The sequence below is a fragment of the Brassica oleracea genome, chromosome C9 (assembly GCF_000695525.1).
Source record: "Brassica oleracea var. oleracea cultivar TO1000 chromosome C9, BOL, whole genome shotgun sequence".
Classification (NCBI taxonomy): Eukaryota; Viridiplantae; Streptophyta; class Magnoliopsida; order Brassicales; family Brassicaceae; genus Brassica; species Brassica oleracea.
The window spans coordinates 39716071-39733561 of NC_027756.1; the positions used below are offsets into that span (position 1 = coordinate 39716071).

At 35.6% G+C, this 17491-nt stretch overlaps 1 protein-coding gene and 1 pseudogene across 2 annotated transcripts in view; both read left to right on the forward strand.

The window, feature by feature from the left end:
* Positions 1–2488, forward strand: part of LOC106318995 (inactive protein kinase SELMODRAFT_444075) — a 3815-nt gene extending 1327 nt beyond the window's left edge. For both annotated transcript variants that reach the window (XM_013757181.1, XM_013757182.1), the window contains 8 exons: positions 5–69; positions 162–256; positions 332–1326; positions 1410–1570; positions 1651–1727; positions 1802–1949; positions 2046–2195; positions 2275–2488. In XM_013757181.1, the coding sequence (XP_013612635.1) occupies positions 5–69; positions 162–256; positions 332–1326; positions 1410–1570; positions 1651–1727; positions 1802–1949; positions 2046–2195; positions 2275–2319 (1736 nt within the window). In that variant the 3' untranslated portion in view covers positions 2320–2488. The remainder of the gene's footprint in view (positions 1–4; positions 70–161; positions 257–331; positions 1327–1409; positions 1571–1650; positions 1728–1801; positions 1950–2045; positions 2196–2274) is intronic.
* A 4479-nt stretch (positions 2489–6967) lies between these two features.
* LOC106314989 lies at positions 6968–12944 on the forward strand (annotated as a pseudogene).
* Positions 12945–17491: the final 4547 nt, after the last annotated feature.

The window sequence follows — 17491 nt, forward strand, 5'->3', positions numbered from 1 at the left end:
AAAGATGATATTCATGAGTCTTGTTCTCAGATGATGTTCCAGTTACACAATGTTTATGATGCAGAAAAGGTACATGACTCCCTTTCTAAAAGATTATAGCTTTCTCTTAGTTAATCAGATCCAAAACAGAGTTTCATTTGCTTTTAATAATAATAATGCAGATAAATGTCAGAATCAAAATTGTTTTTGCTTCACCTGATGGAATCATTGCTGCTGAAGCCAAAAAATCCAACTCAAACTGGGTCATTTTAGACAGGTAAACACTATACATTACATATCATCTGAGATTTACTTTTGAGTGGGTTCTTGACCTTGCAAAGTTCTTAAACAGGGGACTGAAGTATGAGAAGAAATGCTGTATGGAGCAGCTAGAGTGCAACCTTGTGGTGATCAAGAAGTCACAGCCAAAGGTTATTCGTCTCAACTTGGTGAAAAATGCAGATACAGCGCATCCACAAGCTGTTTCCACGTTAACTTCAAAGTCTGTGAGAAGCTCAAGACAAGGAAAAAAGCTGAGGGAGCCGTTTGTGACTCCAGCTAGCAGTCCAGACCAAGAAGGTTCTTCTTCACAGACCACAACCGATATGGGAACAACTTCATCTATATCTAGCTCTGATGCAGGAGCTTCACCGTTTCTTGCCTCTCAAGTCTTTGAGGGCCTCAATCCATGGGTCAGTGATGGAAACAAGAGTTTCTTTGAATCTGATTCCGACTCTGATGGTGATAAGTGGAGTCCCTTATCAATGGCTTCCTCATCTGTCACAGCATCTGTTGTCGTGAGTCCTAGTGGGGACTTGTCCAAACCTCACACAGAAACTCCAAGAAAATCAAGATTTGCTTCGGTTCTAAGACTCGGTTCATCGAAGAAAGAGCCTGAAGCGGGAAAGGAGATCCGTAACTCTGATACATGCTTAAACAAAAGCGTGAGAGAAGTGGTTTCATTATCAAGAAAGCCAGCTCCTGGACCTCCTCCACTGTGTTCAATATGTCAACACAAGGCACCTAAATTCGGAAACCCTCCAAGATGGTTTACTTATGGAGAGCTGGAGACAGCGACAAAGGGTTTTTCTAAAGGGAGTTTCTTGGCTGAAGGTGGGTTTGGTTCTGTTCACAGAGGAACTTTACCAGATGGTCAGATCATTGCTGTCAAACAGTATAAGATCGCTAGCACACAAGGTGACAGAGAGTTCTGCTCTGAAGTTGAGGTCTTGAGCTGTGCACAGCATCGGAACGTGGTGATGCTTATTGGACTATGCGTGGAAGATGGGAAGAGGCTGCTTGTTTATGAGTATATCTGCAATGGGTCGTTGCATTCTCATCTCTATGGTAAAAGCTTTCTACTTTTGGTATGTATATAACATTCTTGTTTATTTCATTAAAAGTTGCTAATAAAGGAAAGTTTGATATAGGTTTGGGGAAAGAGCCGTTAGGATGGTCAGCGAGACAAAAGGTTGCGGTTGGAGCAGCTCGTGGGTTGAGATACCTTCATGAAGAATGCAGAGTAGGTTGCATTGTTCATAGGGACATGCGCCCTAATAATATTCTCCTCACTCATGATTTTGAGCCTTTGGTACTCTTACTTTTTTGCTCAATCTCTCTCTCTGCTCTTTTGAGTGTGTGCAAAGTTTGAAACTTTACAACGTATTCTAGGTTGGAGATTTCGGGCTAGCGAGATGGCAACCAGAAGGAGATAAAGGAGTTGAAACCAGAGTGATTGGAACTTTCGGGTACTATATTTCTTCTTCTTGATTTACTTGTTGAACACGTTAATGAAGCTTGAAGTGTTCTGTTTTTTCTTCAGGTACTTAGCACCTGAGTATGCACAAAGTGGACAGATTACAGAGAAAGCAGATGTTTACTCATTTGGGGTTGTTTTAGTTGAGCTTATCACAGGAAGAAAAGCTATGGACATCAAACGTCCTAAAGGTCAACAATGTCTCACAGAATGGGTAAGAAAAAACTATGAATGTCAATAAAAGTATCAGTCTTTAAGGCTCTCTGATGCTTACAGAGAAGAAACATTTTTTGTTTGTTTTTTTTTTCAGGCAAGACCGTTGTTGCAGAAACAAGCCATTAAAGAGCTGCTTGATCCACGTCTAATGAATTGTTACTCTGAACAAGAAGTTTACTGTATGGCGCTATGTGCTTACCTATGCATTCGCCGTGACCCTAACTCCAGGCCACGAATGTCTCAGGTTTGTTGCCGTAGCTCATCTGAAAAATACTTTAAAGTTGATAACATTTTGTCAATTTATGTGCTTACTTATGTCTCAGGTGTTACGGATGTTAGAAGGAGACGTTGTCATGAACCCAATGTAGAAGCTTCAGAGGGAACGGGTCTTCTCATGGAGTTTGTAGACTACTTATAGCTTTCGTGTTTAAGAGTTTTGTATTTGTAAAATGTAAAAGTCAAAGATTCAAGTCATGTCTGTTTGCTGAGAATTTTGTGTTGGTGAAGTTTGTAATGTAGTATGCATGTATTTTATAAGATTGCTGCAAAAACTATTATGAACATCATAAATATGTGTTCGTCTCGTCTGCCACCTCTCGTCTGCCACCTGATCTAACTCACAAAGGGTAGTCGACAAAAAAAAAAAAAAATGCTACTCCAAATTAGAAGTCTTGAATTTTTTTTTTCTTAAAAATGTTGTTTATTTTCTAGTTTTGTCATCGTCTTGTCCCCCAACGAGAAATACAACAACTTTGTAGATGATTTGCATTTTTGGGGTATTTATGAGTTTTGTCTGGATTCTTGATGATAGGGATTAGGATTTGTTATGTTTATGTTAACCAACTAACTTCGGTTGGAATCTAGTAGTTCTACCTAGGGGTGGACAAAAAAACCAAACCGAACCGAGTCAAACCGAACCAACCAAACCGAAACCGATTCAAACCGAACCAAAGATTATTTCAAACCATTCGGTTGATGATTTTTCCAACCCGAATGGTTAAACCGAACCGAACCGAAAAACCGATGTATTTTTGTAATTATTTAAATTAAAAATATTAGTAACACCAATATACTAAAATTCTAATACCAAACCAAATTTTTTGTATTTTTTATTCATTAACTTATATTCTTCTAACCTAATATGTAATCATCAAAATGTTTTGATTTAAAATATTTTATTTATGAAAAATACCCTAGGATAGCACTAAAAAAGTTTATGTCACAAATATATACTCTAAGGATCAAAATGACCAAAATATTTCATTAAAGAGATAAATATACACTTATACCCTAGGGTTAACTAATCCAAACTTTAGGGTTTAGAGTTAAGGGGTGGGGATTTGCGATTGAGATTTAAAATTTTATAAAATAAAAAATAAATATTAAAAATTTGAAAATAAAAATTTTAAAAATAGTTTCAAAAAGATTTTTCGAATTACAAAAAGAAAATTTGAAAAAAAAAAAATTTATAAAAAAGTTCGAATTTGAAAACATATAATCTAAAACTATAAAAAAAATTATTATTTTTGATTATTATTATTTTTATTTTATTTTTTATTTTATTTTTTTCTATATCTAGAGTATTAGGGTCTTTTACCTATTAAATGAAACATTTTGCTCATTTTCCTTCTTGTGGTCTATTTTTGTGATCAAAACTTGAAAATTGCCTATTTAGGAGAATTAACCTTTATTTATTGCAGGCTTTTTAATTTTAATGATATAAGAAACATTACTAATGATGTTGGTTTTTTTACTTTAGTTAACTTTCATTTGTTTTAATTTTTATATACTTTTGTGATTTTTTAAAGGTTTTTGTTTCAATTTAATATTGAATTTAGTTCACATGGTTTATGTTTACATAATCTATTTTTTAAAACATAATTTTTCTTAGAAAAATAAAGCTAAAAATAATCTAATTAAACCGATCCAAAAAAACAAACCAAACATAATACAAACTGAACCAAATATAAACCAAACCGAACACAAACCGAAACAAACTAACTATGGTTTATTTCAGTTGGAAATATACTATAACCGAACCAACCAAACCGAACCGAACCCGAACCGAAAAAATAACCGAAGTGCCCACCCCTAGTTCTTCTACCAACACATGAGTTGTTACCAGTTACCGATTTTCTCTGTTTTATAGAAATGCTATTTTAACATATATCGAAAAGTTAATATTTTAATTTTAAAATCTTCATTGTTTTTTTAAAATGATTATAAATTATTGAAACCACTAAAAATTCCAAATTAAAAAAATCGTTAGTGTAAAATTTTATTACATAAATATGCAAATAATCATAAAATCGTATGAGTAGAAACTTCATTAAATAAATATCCATATTAAAAGTATACTATATATCTATGCTAATATCATTAAAATTTAATTATATATCATATACGATAGATAAAATTGGTTGTTTTGATTTATTTATCCTAAAATAATTGCGAATAAACAAGAGCGGTCTTTTGATTTATATGCAAATGCCATTTTATTACATAATAGTAACTGATTTCTTAGTTATTTAATATATAATTATTATTTTATTATTTCATAATAGTCAAAAACATAAAAAAAATAAATATAAAATATTTATTCTGCACAAGACACATATCTTAACCTAAGTATGTATCTCTTAAATAATTTTAAATCTTAAACTTTTTCTAAATATTAGGCCAAAACAAAATAACAAAATAAGAAAAAACTCAAAAATTAATATTTATATCGAACAATAACCAAAATGAAAAAAATGACACAAAAATGAGAAAAAAATATTGAAGATAGATATAATTGACACGTGAACGTAAACTTCTCATAACCATAATTAACTTTTAAATTGCTAAATCATGATATAAAACCGAGCTGACATAGTTTCATTGTAAACAAATAATAGTCTTGAGATTCTTCGGCCTAAACGTTAGGTTCTTATGCGATAAGTGATTTTTGACCTAAAATATTTTTAAAAATAAGATCAGGTCATCAGTAAACAAATTATGTAATTAACGAAAAGGTTTCTAAAAATTGTTTAAGGGCCAAAAATATTAATTTGATCAAAAATATAAATTTTATTTTTCCATACGATATTTATTAAATAATTTTCATATAAATTTACTCTGCGCAAGACATATATCTTATCCTAGTATTGCAAGTATAAGGATGCACAGGAAATTTTAATCATTACTTCTGTTTGATCCGCAGAGGGGTAGATGTGGGTTGGTCCATTTGAAATATATGAAACTAGTATATTACTTCCTACTGAGCACGGGAATAAAAATGATTTACTTGTTATGTTAAAGTAGTATGAATTGTAGCAAAATTGATTGTGGGATGTTAATTTTCCATGTATTATATTGCAATATTTGTAGATGATACTTGAGTCCTATTAAAAATTATAATTTTAATAACATCAAATTTTGATAAAATTATAGAATATTAAAAATTAAAATTTTTGAATAATAATAAATTGTATATGTTATCGGACATTATCAAACCAATAGCTCTTGATTTTAATAAGAAAATTAGAATCATACCAATAATCATAGGACTTGAAATTTTTAACAATTATATAAATTTAGTTCCTACTAACACCATATTAACATTCTCTTCTTCTCTTTTTTGGACGATTTATTTGTAATATAACAAAAATAAAATATTAAACATTTTAAAAAATTTACTGAAATTATTTATTCAAAAGTTTTGTAATCTTCCTTGTAGAAATATAAATGCCAAATTAAAAATAAAAATAAAACATATTTTGCGATTTTTTTGGTTGAACTTGGACTTTGAACCTTGAAGTTAAGAGAAGACATATATATATATATATAGTGCTCAGTCTGTGTAATAGACTTATAAATGGATTTGTAAAAAAGTTGAATATGTTCTGTTAGAAAACATATTTGTAAAATAATTAAACCATAACAAACCAATTTGTACTCAATTTGATATAGTAGATTCAGATATATGTATTGTTACCTAAATTGCTGAAAAAATTCTTGAGTTTTCCTTTCTTGTTTGACGAAAGCTTCGGAACTGGATCATATTAAATACCATTTTCAACATAAATCATGTAGAAAGAATTAAAAAGAATGAGACATCGTCATTGAATGGAAATGAAAGAAAATTAAGTTTGAAAAAGCTAGATATAAACGTGTATAGATTTAACTACACCCAAAACTCAAAAAAAGGAAAAAGAAAATACGATGGTATTTAACAAAAAAGAAGAAGAAGATATGATGATAAAGAAAAGAGATATGTAATAAATTAGTTACTTTAAGTTATATAGAAGTTAAACCCTAAAACAGATTGTGACATGATTTTTAATTATAAATGACACAATTTTTCTTTCAAATTTTGAACGTGTATAATCGGTAAGAGAAAATTTAGGGATTCAATTTAATAAATGTTTCTGAAAATTCAAAGATTACTTTTAACTGATTTTATTTTTTAAAACATAAAAATATATGTCAGATTTTCATTGGGTAAGTGACTTGTGATTCAGTATATAAAGGATGTGAGTGTTTTTTATACGAGGCAGGTTCAAGTGAGCTGAATGGATATCTGCAAGAGAAATATTTTCTAAAAGAAATAATTTTTATTAAAAAATAGTAATGATTTGTTTTATAAAAGCTTAATTGTAGAAAACATTTATATTATCTTTAACAAAAATATACAAAATATATAATTATGTTATTATTTATTATATGAAAGATATATCATTATATTATTATATACTTTTCTCACCCGTTATTCTCTAAGAAAATTAATTGGAAACAACACAATTAAATATTATCTATCGGTGTGTATTTATTACAGTAGTTTCGAAAATATAGATATCAGTTTGTATGTTCCTTGTGAACCGAGGATAAGATTTTTGACGAAACTAGAAAAAATAGAAATCATACACGAACCTGATCAGAAAAGGATTAGAGATTTTTAAACGTGATGAATATTTAAAATTTGCTTCCTTCGATCATACTTTATGATCTTTCTTGTTCGTCTTCTGTAGATATATAATGGCGACAAGAACGAGAATCTTCAGCTTCGGGTTTGTGATGATGATGATGAGCTTCACGGTTCTTTCGGGTCACTGCTCGGCGAAGATCTACAAAGTCGGAGACTCTGAGGATAGACTGCCAAGGACGACGTCTACTACGCTTGGGCCGAGGCTGACTATAAGGAGTTTCACGTGGGAGATTCTCTCGTCTTCGAATACGATCCCAACATCTATGATGTGGCTCATGTTTTCGGCGATATGGGATATGAGTTATGCGACTATTCCTCTCCCAAAGCCGTCTACAACACGCGACACGATGTCGTGACTCTCACGGAACCGTTTTCACTACTTCATCACCTCAAATCAAGCTCAATGTGCACTGGGACAGAAGCTCGATGTTCTTGTCATTCATGACCCCTCACGTCCGGTTCCTCCACCACCACCACCGCCTAGCAAGATCCTTCCTATTGGAAAGACCGTACAAGGTCGGAGACTCACAAGGATGGAAAGTCTATGATAGTGACTTCTATAACAAGTGGAGCGAGGAGAAACAGTTTCGTATCGGAGACATTCTGCTTTTTGAATATGCCGCCAACGAAGAAGGCAACGACGTCTCTGAAATCAACGGTGACGTAGAATTCATGACGTGCGATCCAACGTCTCCTGTAGCTGTGTACAAGACAGGACATGATCTTGTTAGACTTACGGAACTAGGAAATTATTATTTCATAACCCCACGGTCTGGTTATTGTTGACTCTTTCTCTTGTCTCGTTTAGCTTCTTTAGTGCTTTATTTCGAGAATACTTCTCTGTTGCTATCGTTGTATAGTTTATTTGATTCAAGCAGTATTCAATAAAGTTTCATGCTTGATTAAACGTAACTGAAGCACAAAACTAACATACAAATTGCATGACAAATATACCAACATTACTTCAGTTCCTTATATTAAAAAAAATATGGTAAACCATTCTCCGGAGAGAGAATGTGAAAACCCCAGTTGATGTGCCGCAGTCCACGGATCAGTACATGGAACCAGCTCAGCATGGAGTTCAGAACGTTCTGAACATTTCAACCGAGGTTCATGTTTTTCACCGTACCGGATAGACTGACCGTGCAGTGTACCGGACCGTCCCGCATGCGTCTGGAAAGGAGATTTGGCTGGAACCATGGCCGGATGACCGATCTAACCGTTCTGGAGCTTGCCTTTCCCGTCCAACTTCACATTTTAAGACTTATGGTCAAGCTAGAATCCACATTGGACGAGCTGGACGAAGTGACATTTACTTGGAGGAGCTAGATGAGCTGAGTGAGCTAAGTGACACTACTCTGGAGCTGGCTGAGCTGAATGAGCTAAGTGACACTATGTTGGAGCTGAATGAGCTAAGTAACACTGAAGATGGAGCTGGTTCAGCTGCTGGGCGAAATGGGCCTTTTCAGCCCAAAGAAAAGTTCATAAAAAGTTCATTATGGGATTGTTTCTTTCCAGACCAGCCATTTCCTCAGTCCATTTCAAGCCCATTCTCATCAAGAATACCAAGAGGGAGTCAGCAAGGAAGTCTTGGTCGTGCATGGGAAAAAGAATTCAACAAAAATCTTTAATTTCAGTCTTTAGTCAAAGTCTTCATTTCTAGTTTTTATGTCTTGTTTTTAGCACATTCTTCTTTGGATTTCTACAACTTGTAATCCTATATATAAGGCCTAAGAGCCACAAAATAATACATATTGTTTTCCCCTTTTTATGAGTTTATTTCTTTGTTCTTTGTTTAGAACACCTCTTAGTTTCTTGGTGAGGTTATCTCCAAGTTTCGATCCTTCTTTTGTTCGACCGGTGCATCACATCCGGAAACGATCGAAGTCTGGTAGTATCAAGAGGTCTTTCCGCAGCCTTTTGTGTCACCATTCATCCCATCCAGTTCTCCTTTGGAGTTCATATCCATTCCTTATCAATCCGGTTGAGTGTTCGTTCCTTAGGGTTCTTCAAGTGGTATCAGAGCCACTCTTCCGGTATTGTCTATTTCATTCATCTGTCTCATCTTCCATTTTCTTATAAACACTTCTTCTTCTACCTTTCTTAAACCTGGGCCCCTCATTACCATCCACCATATAAAAAAAAAGAGAAAGATCTACTAAGAAAAAAAAAAGAGAAAAAAAAAATCGAAAGTTTCATTTGGGGATTGGTGGTGGAAGAGAAAGCCTAATGGCTGAGGAGAAATCCAGCCTTTGAGGTGGTTAAAACATATTTCAAAAATCAAAAAAATCTCTTATCTTTCTATCTTGAGAAAATTCCCTGGTTTGTTTGGATTTGCCCATTGGGATTCTTTGATTTGTTCTCTTAGAACATTGAGTAGAAACTTGTGTGCGATCACCTAAATCTGAGAGAAACACTTCAGTGGGTGAGATTAAACACTTGAGAGTGTGAGGTTTTATTTCCTAACTTTTGTGTTGAGATTTTCAGGTTATGATGTTTGGTTTTCAAAGGAAAAGTAGCAAGGAGAAATCCCACGACAAACTATCTCTCAATCTCCATTTAAATATTCTTTGAATAATTTTGATGAGTTTGTTAGTGTGCAGGAACGGCTAGACATAAGGTGCAAGGATCATATCAAAACGACCAGAGATGTGGCTGATCCAAAAAGGCGATTACTTCAGTTTGATGTCCAAGAAATTTGTGACAACTTTGAGAAGGGAATGATGAAAGCCCTCAAAGACATCAGCAAAAGCCATAAGAAGAGCACATCCACATGTGCACCATAAGAATGATGAAAGCTTCAAACCCTCTCGCAAGGCTTGCTAGAAGAACCGTCGATCGACGCGACTATCGTTGTGTCGATCGATTGTTTGAAAGGTGTATCGACCGATGTGCATCACGTCGCATCGATCGACTCTTTCTCGAGATCAAAAGACGACAGTTGAGATCTGAGATCTAGTAAAGAAAACCTATATGGTTTTACCATTGTTTGAGTTCAAAAACCGTCAAACCCTTTAGTCTAAACTAAGTTAAATGCTTTCATACCTGAGAATTTGCCTAAGTCTAGCTGTTTTCCCATCCTTAAAACAACTTCAACTTAAACAGCCGAGCAATTGCCTTGTTCGATTCATCATTTACTGCTTTTAAACAAACAAACCTCTTAGTCTATCTTTATTTCTAATCCCTTAGATCTGTTGAGTAATCCTAGAGTCCTTGTGGATTCGATCCCTAAGTACTGCATCTGAACCTCTTATTTGAGAGAGTAATTCACTCCAAGTTCCGATCCTTCTTTTGTTGGACCGGTGCGTCACATCCAGCAACGATCGAAGTCTGGTAGTATCAAGAGGTCTTTCCGCAGCCTTTTGTGTCACCATTCATCCCATCCAGTTCTCCTTTGGAGTTCATATCCATTCCTTATCAATCCGGTTGAGTGTTTGTTCCTTAGGGTTCTTCAAGTGGTATCAGAGCCACTCTTCCGGTATTGTCTATTTCATTCATCTGTCTCATCTTCCATTTTCTTATAAACACTTCTTCTTCTACCTTTCTTAAACCCGGGCCCCTCATTACCATTCACCATATAAAAAAAAAGAGAAAGATCTATAAAGAAAAAAAAAAGAGAAAACAAAAAAAAAGAAAAACGAAAGTTTCATTTGGGGATTGGTGGTGGAAGAGAAAGCCTGCTGGCTGTGAAAGATCTATAAAGCAAAAAAAAAGAGAAAACAAAAAAAAAGAAAATCGAAAGTTTCATTTGGGGATTGGTGGTGGAAGAGAAAGCCTGCTGGCTGAGGAGAAATCCAGCCTTTGAGGTGGTTAAAACGGATTTCAAAAATCAAAAAAATCTCTTATCTTTCTATCTTGAGAAAATTCCCTTGTTTTCTTGGATTTGCCCATTGGGTTTCTTTGATTTGTTCTCTTAGAACATTGAGTAGAAACTTGTGTGCGATGATCACCTAAATCTGAGAGAAACACTTGACTGGGTGAGATTAAGCACTTTAGAGTGTGAAGTTTTGTTTCCTAACTTTTGTGTTGAGATTTTCAGGTTATGATGTTTGGTCTTCAAAGGAAAAGTAGCAAGGAGAAATCCCCACGACAAACTGTCTCTCAATCTCCATTTAAATATTCTTTGAATAATTTTGATGAGTTTGTTAGTGTGCAGGAACGGCTAGACATAAGGTGCAAGGATCATATCAAAACGACCAGAGATGTGGTTGATCCAAAAAGGCTATTACTTCAGTTTGATGTCCAAGAAATTTATGACAACTTTGAGAAGGGAATGATGAAAGCCCTCAAAGACATCAGCAAAAGCCATAAGAAGAGCACATCCACACGGGCACCTGTAGCTGAGCCATCATTGTTCATCAGTGAAAAACCTAAAGGTAAATCTGAAACCCATGTTGAAGAGTTTAATGATTTTTTAGATTCTTTACCATCTTTGATGAATCTGATGACGAGCCAATAGAAAGCTTGTTTTCTTGTGTGAAAAATTGTGATCTACCTTCTTTTGAATCTGAGTTTATGAATGATAATGAACAAACTATTGTAGAACTAACTGTTTTGCAACCGGAGCATCCGAGTAGTCTTGTTTTGTCTCAACAGGTTTTTGAGGAAGAGCCACTGGACTATCTACATCAAGGACCACGTATTGACACTAGAGACCCCTTGGATGACGATCTAGATCCTATCTTTGATGAGGAGGACGAACCTGGCCCAGTCTTTGATGAAGAAACAAGCATCACCTCCATCGTTATGGAGAGCCATCTATGTTTTGATCCCGGCACAACTCCTGCCCCTTGACTCCTGATCTTCAAGAGCACTGTGAGAAATCCGATTTCATTAATTCTCAGCCTAATATGTTTGTGAGGATCAGTTCTCATGATGTGATTCGTTTTGGTCTTGACAAGATGAAAGATTTTTGTGTTTCAAAATCTGTTTTTGAAAACATGATTAATTCTTTTAAAGTGTTTAAACATGATGAACGTTTTCAAAATGTCAATGGCATCAATTCTGAAATTATTTTGAGCTTTGACCAGTTCTTGGACCATAACAAAGGTTTTCATCCTCTTGAAAAGTCATATGATCTTGATTTGCAACAAAATGATTTTTGTGCTAGACAATCTTTTGATTCGTTTGTTTTCAAAGGAAATGATTTTGATCTGAGTTCTTCTAAACATGCACTGATCACTGATGATTTGTTTGCATAGTCTCTTGCCTTTGACGGTTTCTTGATTAAACAGTTGCTGGAAAATAAATCACTTAGAACTGAAAATGATTTTTGCGATCTTGATTTTGGTTATTCTGTTTTGCAGCCTGATCTTGTGTATTCTGAAACTGATAAAACTTGACATCTTCTGAGATCATTTTGTGGTAATTGTGTTGTTTTGAGCCTTGATGATATTGTGGTTTACAACACTTTCTTTGAAAAACATCTTGAGTCTTTGATAGTTGTTTCTCAATGTGAACTTACTCTTTTGTGTTCAGATGTTAAGAAGGATATGTACTCTTGAAAATGAATAATATTATTGCATATCTTGATAGATTCTGGTCTGTAATGTCTACTTTGATGTGCATCTTGACAAACTGAAATGTGTGCTACTTGTTCTTGGAAAAGATATCTTGATTTTTGATTTGAACAAGTATTTGTCTTGCACATTTGATCCTGGTCTTTTAGTATTTGTTTTGACTATCCAGGAAAGACAGGTTCAGCCTCTAAGAAATAAAAGCATTGACCGTGCCCAACAGCCTGAGATTTGGAGAAGCTTTGTTGTCCAAACCGGCTGCCTTGGAGATGCCAGCGATAGGGGTTCAGTCCAAAACGGATATCTCAACAGCCAGAAGGTCTTTTGTCATGAATCCAATTTCCCTGGAAATCCAACGCACCAAGGATTCACTGAGGCTTGGAATCACTTGAAAAGCTTCACGGAGGAAGGAGTTATGAATTTTCCAAACCGGAGGTTCTCCAGCCCATCTATCCGCGAGTACGAGACTTCTAAAGGAGATTCTGGCCCAAGAAAGAAGCGGCCTGAGTGATATACCATGGATTTCACCTATTTTTAGTCATGGTATATAAGTGTTTTAAGATATATTTTTTATGTTTTAGAGTCTTTTCAAAGCAATTACAGGTTCAGCTACTTGATAGAAGGAAATGATGCTTTTGGGACACTTTGGAGTACTTTTACGCGTAGAGAGTCGATCGACGCTTGAAGAGCAATATCGATCGACGAGAGCCAATTAAAATCAATCGACAGCCGTTGAGCGCCATCGATCGATATTGGATCACTCGAGGATTAATCACGAAATTAGAAGACTTCATTTCCATAAAGTTTATTAATTGCAACCTAAGCCCTTAGCCGTCTGCGAGGCTATATGTACTAGGGTTTTGTATCATTTTAGAGGCAGACTAGCCTAAAGACCTTGTTTGGGGAGAAGAAGCATTTTGGCTACCATTAGAAGAGCTTAGGAATGGAGAGATAGATCTGAGACTGCATAACAGAGAAGATCTCGAACTCCTTTATTTCTATTACTTTTATTTTCTGTGTTCAATATTTCATTTGAGTTTTATTCAAACCATCATGACTTTGTCTCTCATGAATATTTCTGAGTAAACCCAATTGTTAGATTTAGGTTTCTCAATAAGGTTGAAAGTATGTGCTGCTAATAAGCCTGTTAAAAAGGTGTTTTGATTGTTCTTTCATGCTTGTTAAGCTTAATGTTAAAATTAGGATTTATCACCCTCATTTTAGGTCTTAGGATTAATTGAGATAACCAACTGTTACCCTCAATACCTGAAATAGCCAGCATGATCTAACTGACTAGATAACAACGAGAGTTGGTCTAGAAAGTTAGAGAACAGCTTCAAACCCTCTCGCAAGGCTTGCTAGAAGAACCGTCGATCGACGCGACTATCGTTGTGTCGATCGATTGTTTGAAAGGTGTATCAAACGATGTGCATCACGTCGCATCGATCGACGCTTTCTCGAGATCAAAAGACGACAGTTGAGATCCGAGATCTAGTAAAGAAAACCTATCTGGGTTTTACCATTGTTTGAGTTCAAAAACTGTCAAACCCTTTAGTCTAAACTAAGTTGCATGCATTCATACCTGAAAATTTGCCTAAGTCTAGTTGTTTTCCCATCCTTAAAACAACATCAACATAAACAGCCGAGCAATTGCCTTGTTCGATTCATCATTTACTGCTTTTAAACAAACAAACCTCTAAAGCCCTCAAAGACATCAGCAAAAGCCATAAGAAGAGCACATCCACACGTGCACCTGTAGCTGAGCCATCATTGTTCATCAGTGAAAAACCTAAAGGTAAATCTGAAACCCATGTTGAAGAGTTTAAAGATTTTTCAGATTCTTTATCCATCTTTGATGAATCTGATGACGAGCCAATTGAAAGCTTGTTTTCTTGTGAGAAAAATTGTGATCTTCCTTCTCTTGAATCTGAGTTTATGAATGATAATGAACAGACAATTGTAGAACTAACTATTTTGCAACCGGAGCATCCGAGTAGTCTTGTTTTGTCTCAACAGGTTTTTGAGGAAGAGCCACTGGACTATCCACATCAAGGACCACGTCTTGACACTAGAAACCCCTTGGATGAGGATCTTGGTCCTATCTTTGATGAGGAGGACGAACCTGGCCCAGTCTTTGATGAAGAAGCAAGCATCACCTCCATCGTTATGGAGAGCCATCTATGTTTTGATCCCGGCACAACTCATGCCCCTTTGACTCCTGATCTTCAAGAGCAGTGTGAGAAATCCAATTTGATTAATTCTCAGCCTAATATGTTTGTGAGGATCAGTTCTCATGATGTGATTCGTTTTGGTCTTGACAAGATGAAAGATTTTTGTGTTTCAAAATCTGTTTTTGAAAACATGATTAATTCTTTTAAAGTGTTTAAACGTGATGAACGTTTTCAAAATGTCAATGTCATCAATTCTAGAATTATATTTGAGCTTTGATCAGTTCTTGGACCATAACAAAGGTTTTCATCCTCTTGAAAAGTCATTTGATCTTGATTTGCAACAAACTGATTTTTGTGCTAACAATCTTTTGATTCGTTTGTTTTCAAAGGAAATGGTTTTGATCTGAGTTCTTCTTAACATGCACTGATCACTGATGATTTGTTTGCATCGTCTCTTGCCTTTGACGGTTTCTTCATTAAACAGTTGCGGGAAAATAAATCACTTAGAACTGAAAATGATTTTTGTGATCTTGATTTTGGTTATTCTGTTTTGCAGCCTGATCTTGTGTATTCTGAAACTGATAAAACTTGGCATCTTCTGAGATCATTTCGTGATAATTGTGTAGTTTTGAGCCTTGATGATATTGTGGTTTACAACACTTTCTTTGAAAAACATCTTGAGTCTTTGATAGTTGTTTCTCAATGTGAACTTACTCTTTTGTGTTTAGATGTTAAAAAGGATATGCACGTCTTGAAAATGAATAATATTATTGCATATCTTGATAGATTCTGGTCTGTAATGTCTACTTTGATGTGCATCTTGACAAGCTGAAATGTGTGCTACTTGTTCTTGGAAAAGATATCTTGATTTTTGATTTGAACAAGTATTTGTCTTGCACATTTGATCCTGGTCTTTTAGTGTTTGTTTTGAGTATCCAGGAAAGACAGGTTCAGCCTCTGAGAAATAAAAGCATTGACCGTGCCCAACAGCCTGAGATTTGGAGAAGCTTTGTTGTCCAAACCGGCTGCCTTGGAGATGCCAGCGAAAGGGGTTCAGTCCAAAACGGATATCTCAACATTCAGAAGGTATTTTGTCATGAATCCAATTTCCCTGGAAAGGAAACTCACCAAGGATTCACTGAGGATTGGAATCACTTGAAATGCTTCACGGAGGAAGGAGCTATGAATTTTCCAAACCGGAGGTTCTCCAGCCCGTCTATCTGCGAGTACCAGACTTCTAAAGGAGATTCAGGCCCAAGAAAGAAGCGGCCTGAGCCAAAACCGATCCTCCATGAACCAAAGGTGTTTCCTCAGTCAACCTCCTGTCCAAACCAAAATCACTGTAAGGATCATGGGTTGATTGTCTCTGCTCATCATGAAAACGTTTTGAATCCGAGAATTTCCAAAAGAAAACACATCTTTACTTGGTTGAAAAAGATTTGGTGTAGAAAAATGCATGAACCAAAATTACTTAGGCCAAAGAATCAATTTGATTTTGTTCATGATAAGAATATTTCAGATTTGGCATTGTCTCTTTCTTTCCCTAACCGTTTTACAGCTTGGCCTAATTTAAAAATTGATAAACCAATTTTTTGTGATCAGTTTACTTGCTTGATGCTTACCCACGTGCTTGGTGATTATCCTAAGAGTTTGGATCCTGTTTTTGTTGTCTTAAGGATAGAGAAACCCTTTGATTATTTCTTTATCAGATTTGATGTGGTTTCTCTAGTTGTTTTGAATGAATAGGATAAGCATGATCATTTCCAAAGGAGAGAAAGCAACGATGGATGCTAAAGGACTTGGAATTACTTGATGAAAACGACTTCAAACCTCCAAGGAAGTTTCTGTCCAAACTTTTCATTCACTGAATTTTCCATGAATTTTAAATCCTTTGTATCTGATTTATTCCCTTTTGATACAGGTACAATGGATTTGAGGACAAATCCTTTTGAAGAGGGAGGGAATGATGTGCCGCAGTCCACGGATCAGTACATGGAACCAGCTCAGAATGAAGTTCAGGACGTTCTGAACATTTCAACCGAGGTTCATGTTTTCACCGTACCGGACAGACTGACCGTGCAGTGTACTGGACCGTCCCGCATGCGTCCGGAAAGGAGCTTTGGCTGAAACCATGGCCGAATGACCTATCTAACCGTACTGGAGCTTGCCTTTCCCGTCCAACTTCACATTTTAAGACATATGGTCGAAGTAGAATCCACATTGGACGAGCTGGACGAAGTGACATTTACTTGGGCGAGCTAGATGAGCTGAGTGAGCTAAGTGACACTACTCTGGAGCTGGATGAGCTGAGTGAACTAAGTCACACTATGTTGGAGCTGAATGAGCTAAGTAACACTGAAGATGGAGCTGGTTCAGCTGATGGGCGAAATGGGCCTTTTCAGCCCAAAGAAAAGTTCATAAAAAGTTCATTATGGGATTGTTTCTTTCCAAATTCGACCAGCCCTTTCCTCAGTCCATTTCAAGTCCATTCTCATCAAGAATACCAAGAGGGAGTCAGCAAGGAAGTCTTGGTCGTGCATGGGAAAAAGATTTCAACAAAAATCATTAATTTCAGTCTTTAGTCAAAGTCTTCATTTCTAGTTTCTATGTCTTGTTTTTAGCACATTCTTCTTTGAATTTCTACAACTTGTAATCCTATAAATAAGGTCTAAGAGCCACGAAATAATAAAGATTGTTTTCCCCTTTTTATGAGTTTATCTCTTTGTTCTTTGTTTAGAACACCTCTTAGTTTCTTGGTGAGGTTATCTCCAAATTTCGATCCTTCTTTTGTTGGACCGGTGCGTCACATCCGACAACGATCGAAGTCTGGTAGTATCAAGAGGTCTTTCCGCAGCCTTTTGTGTCACCATTCATCCCATCCAATTCT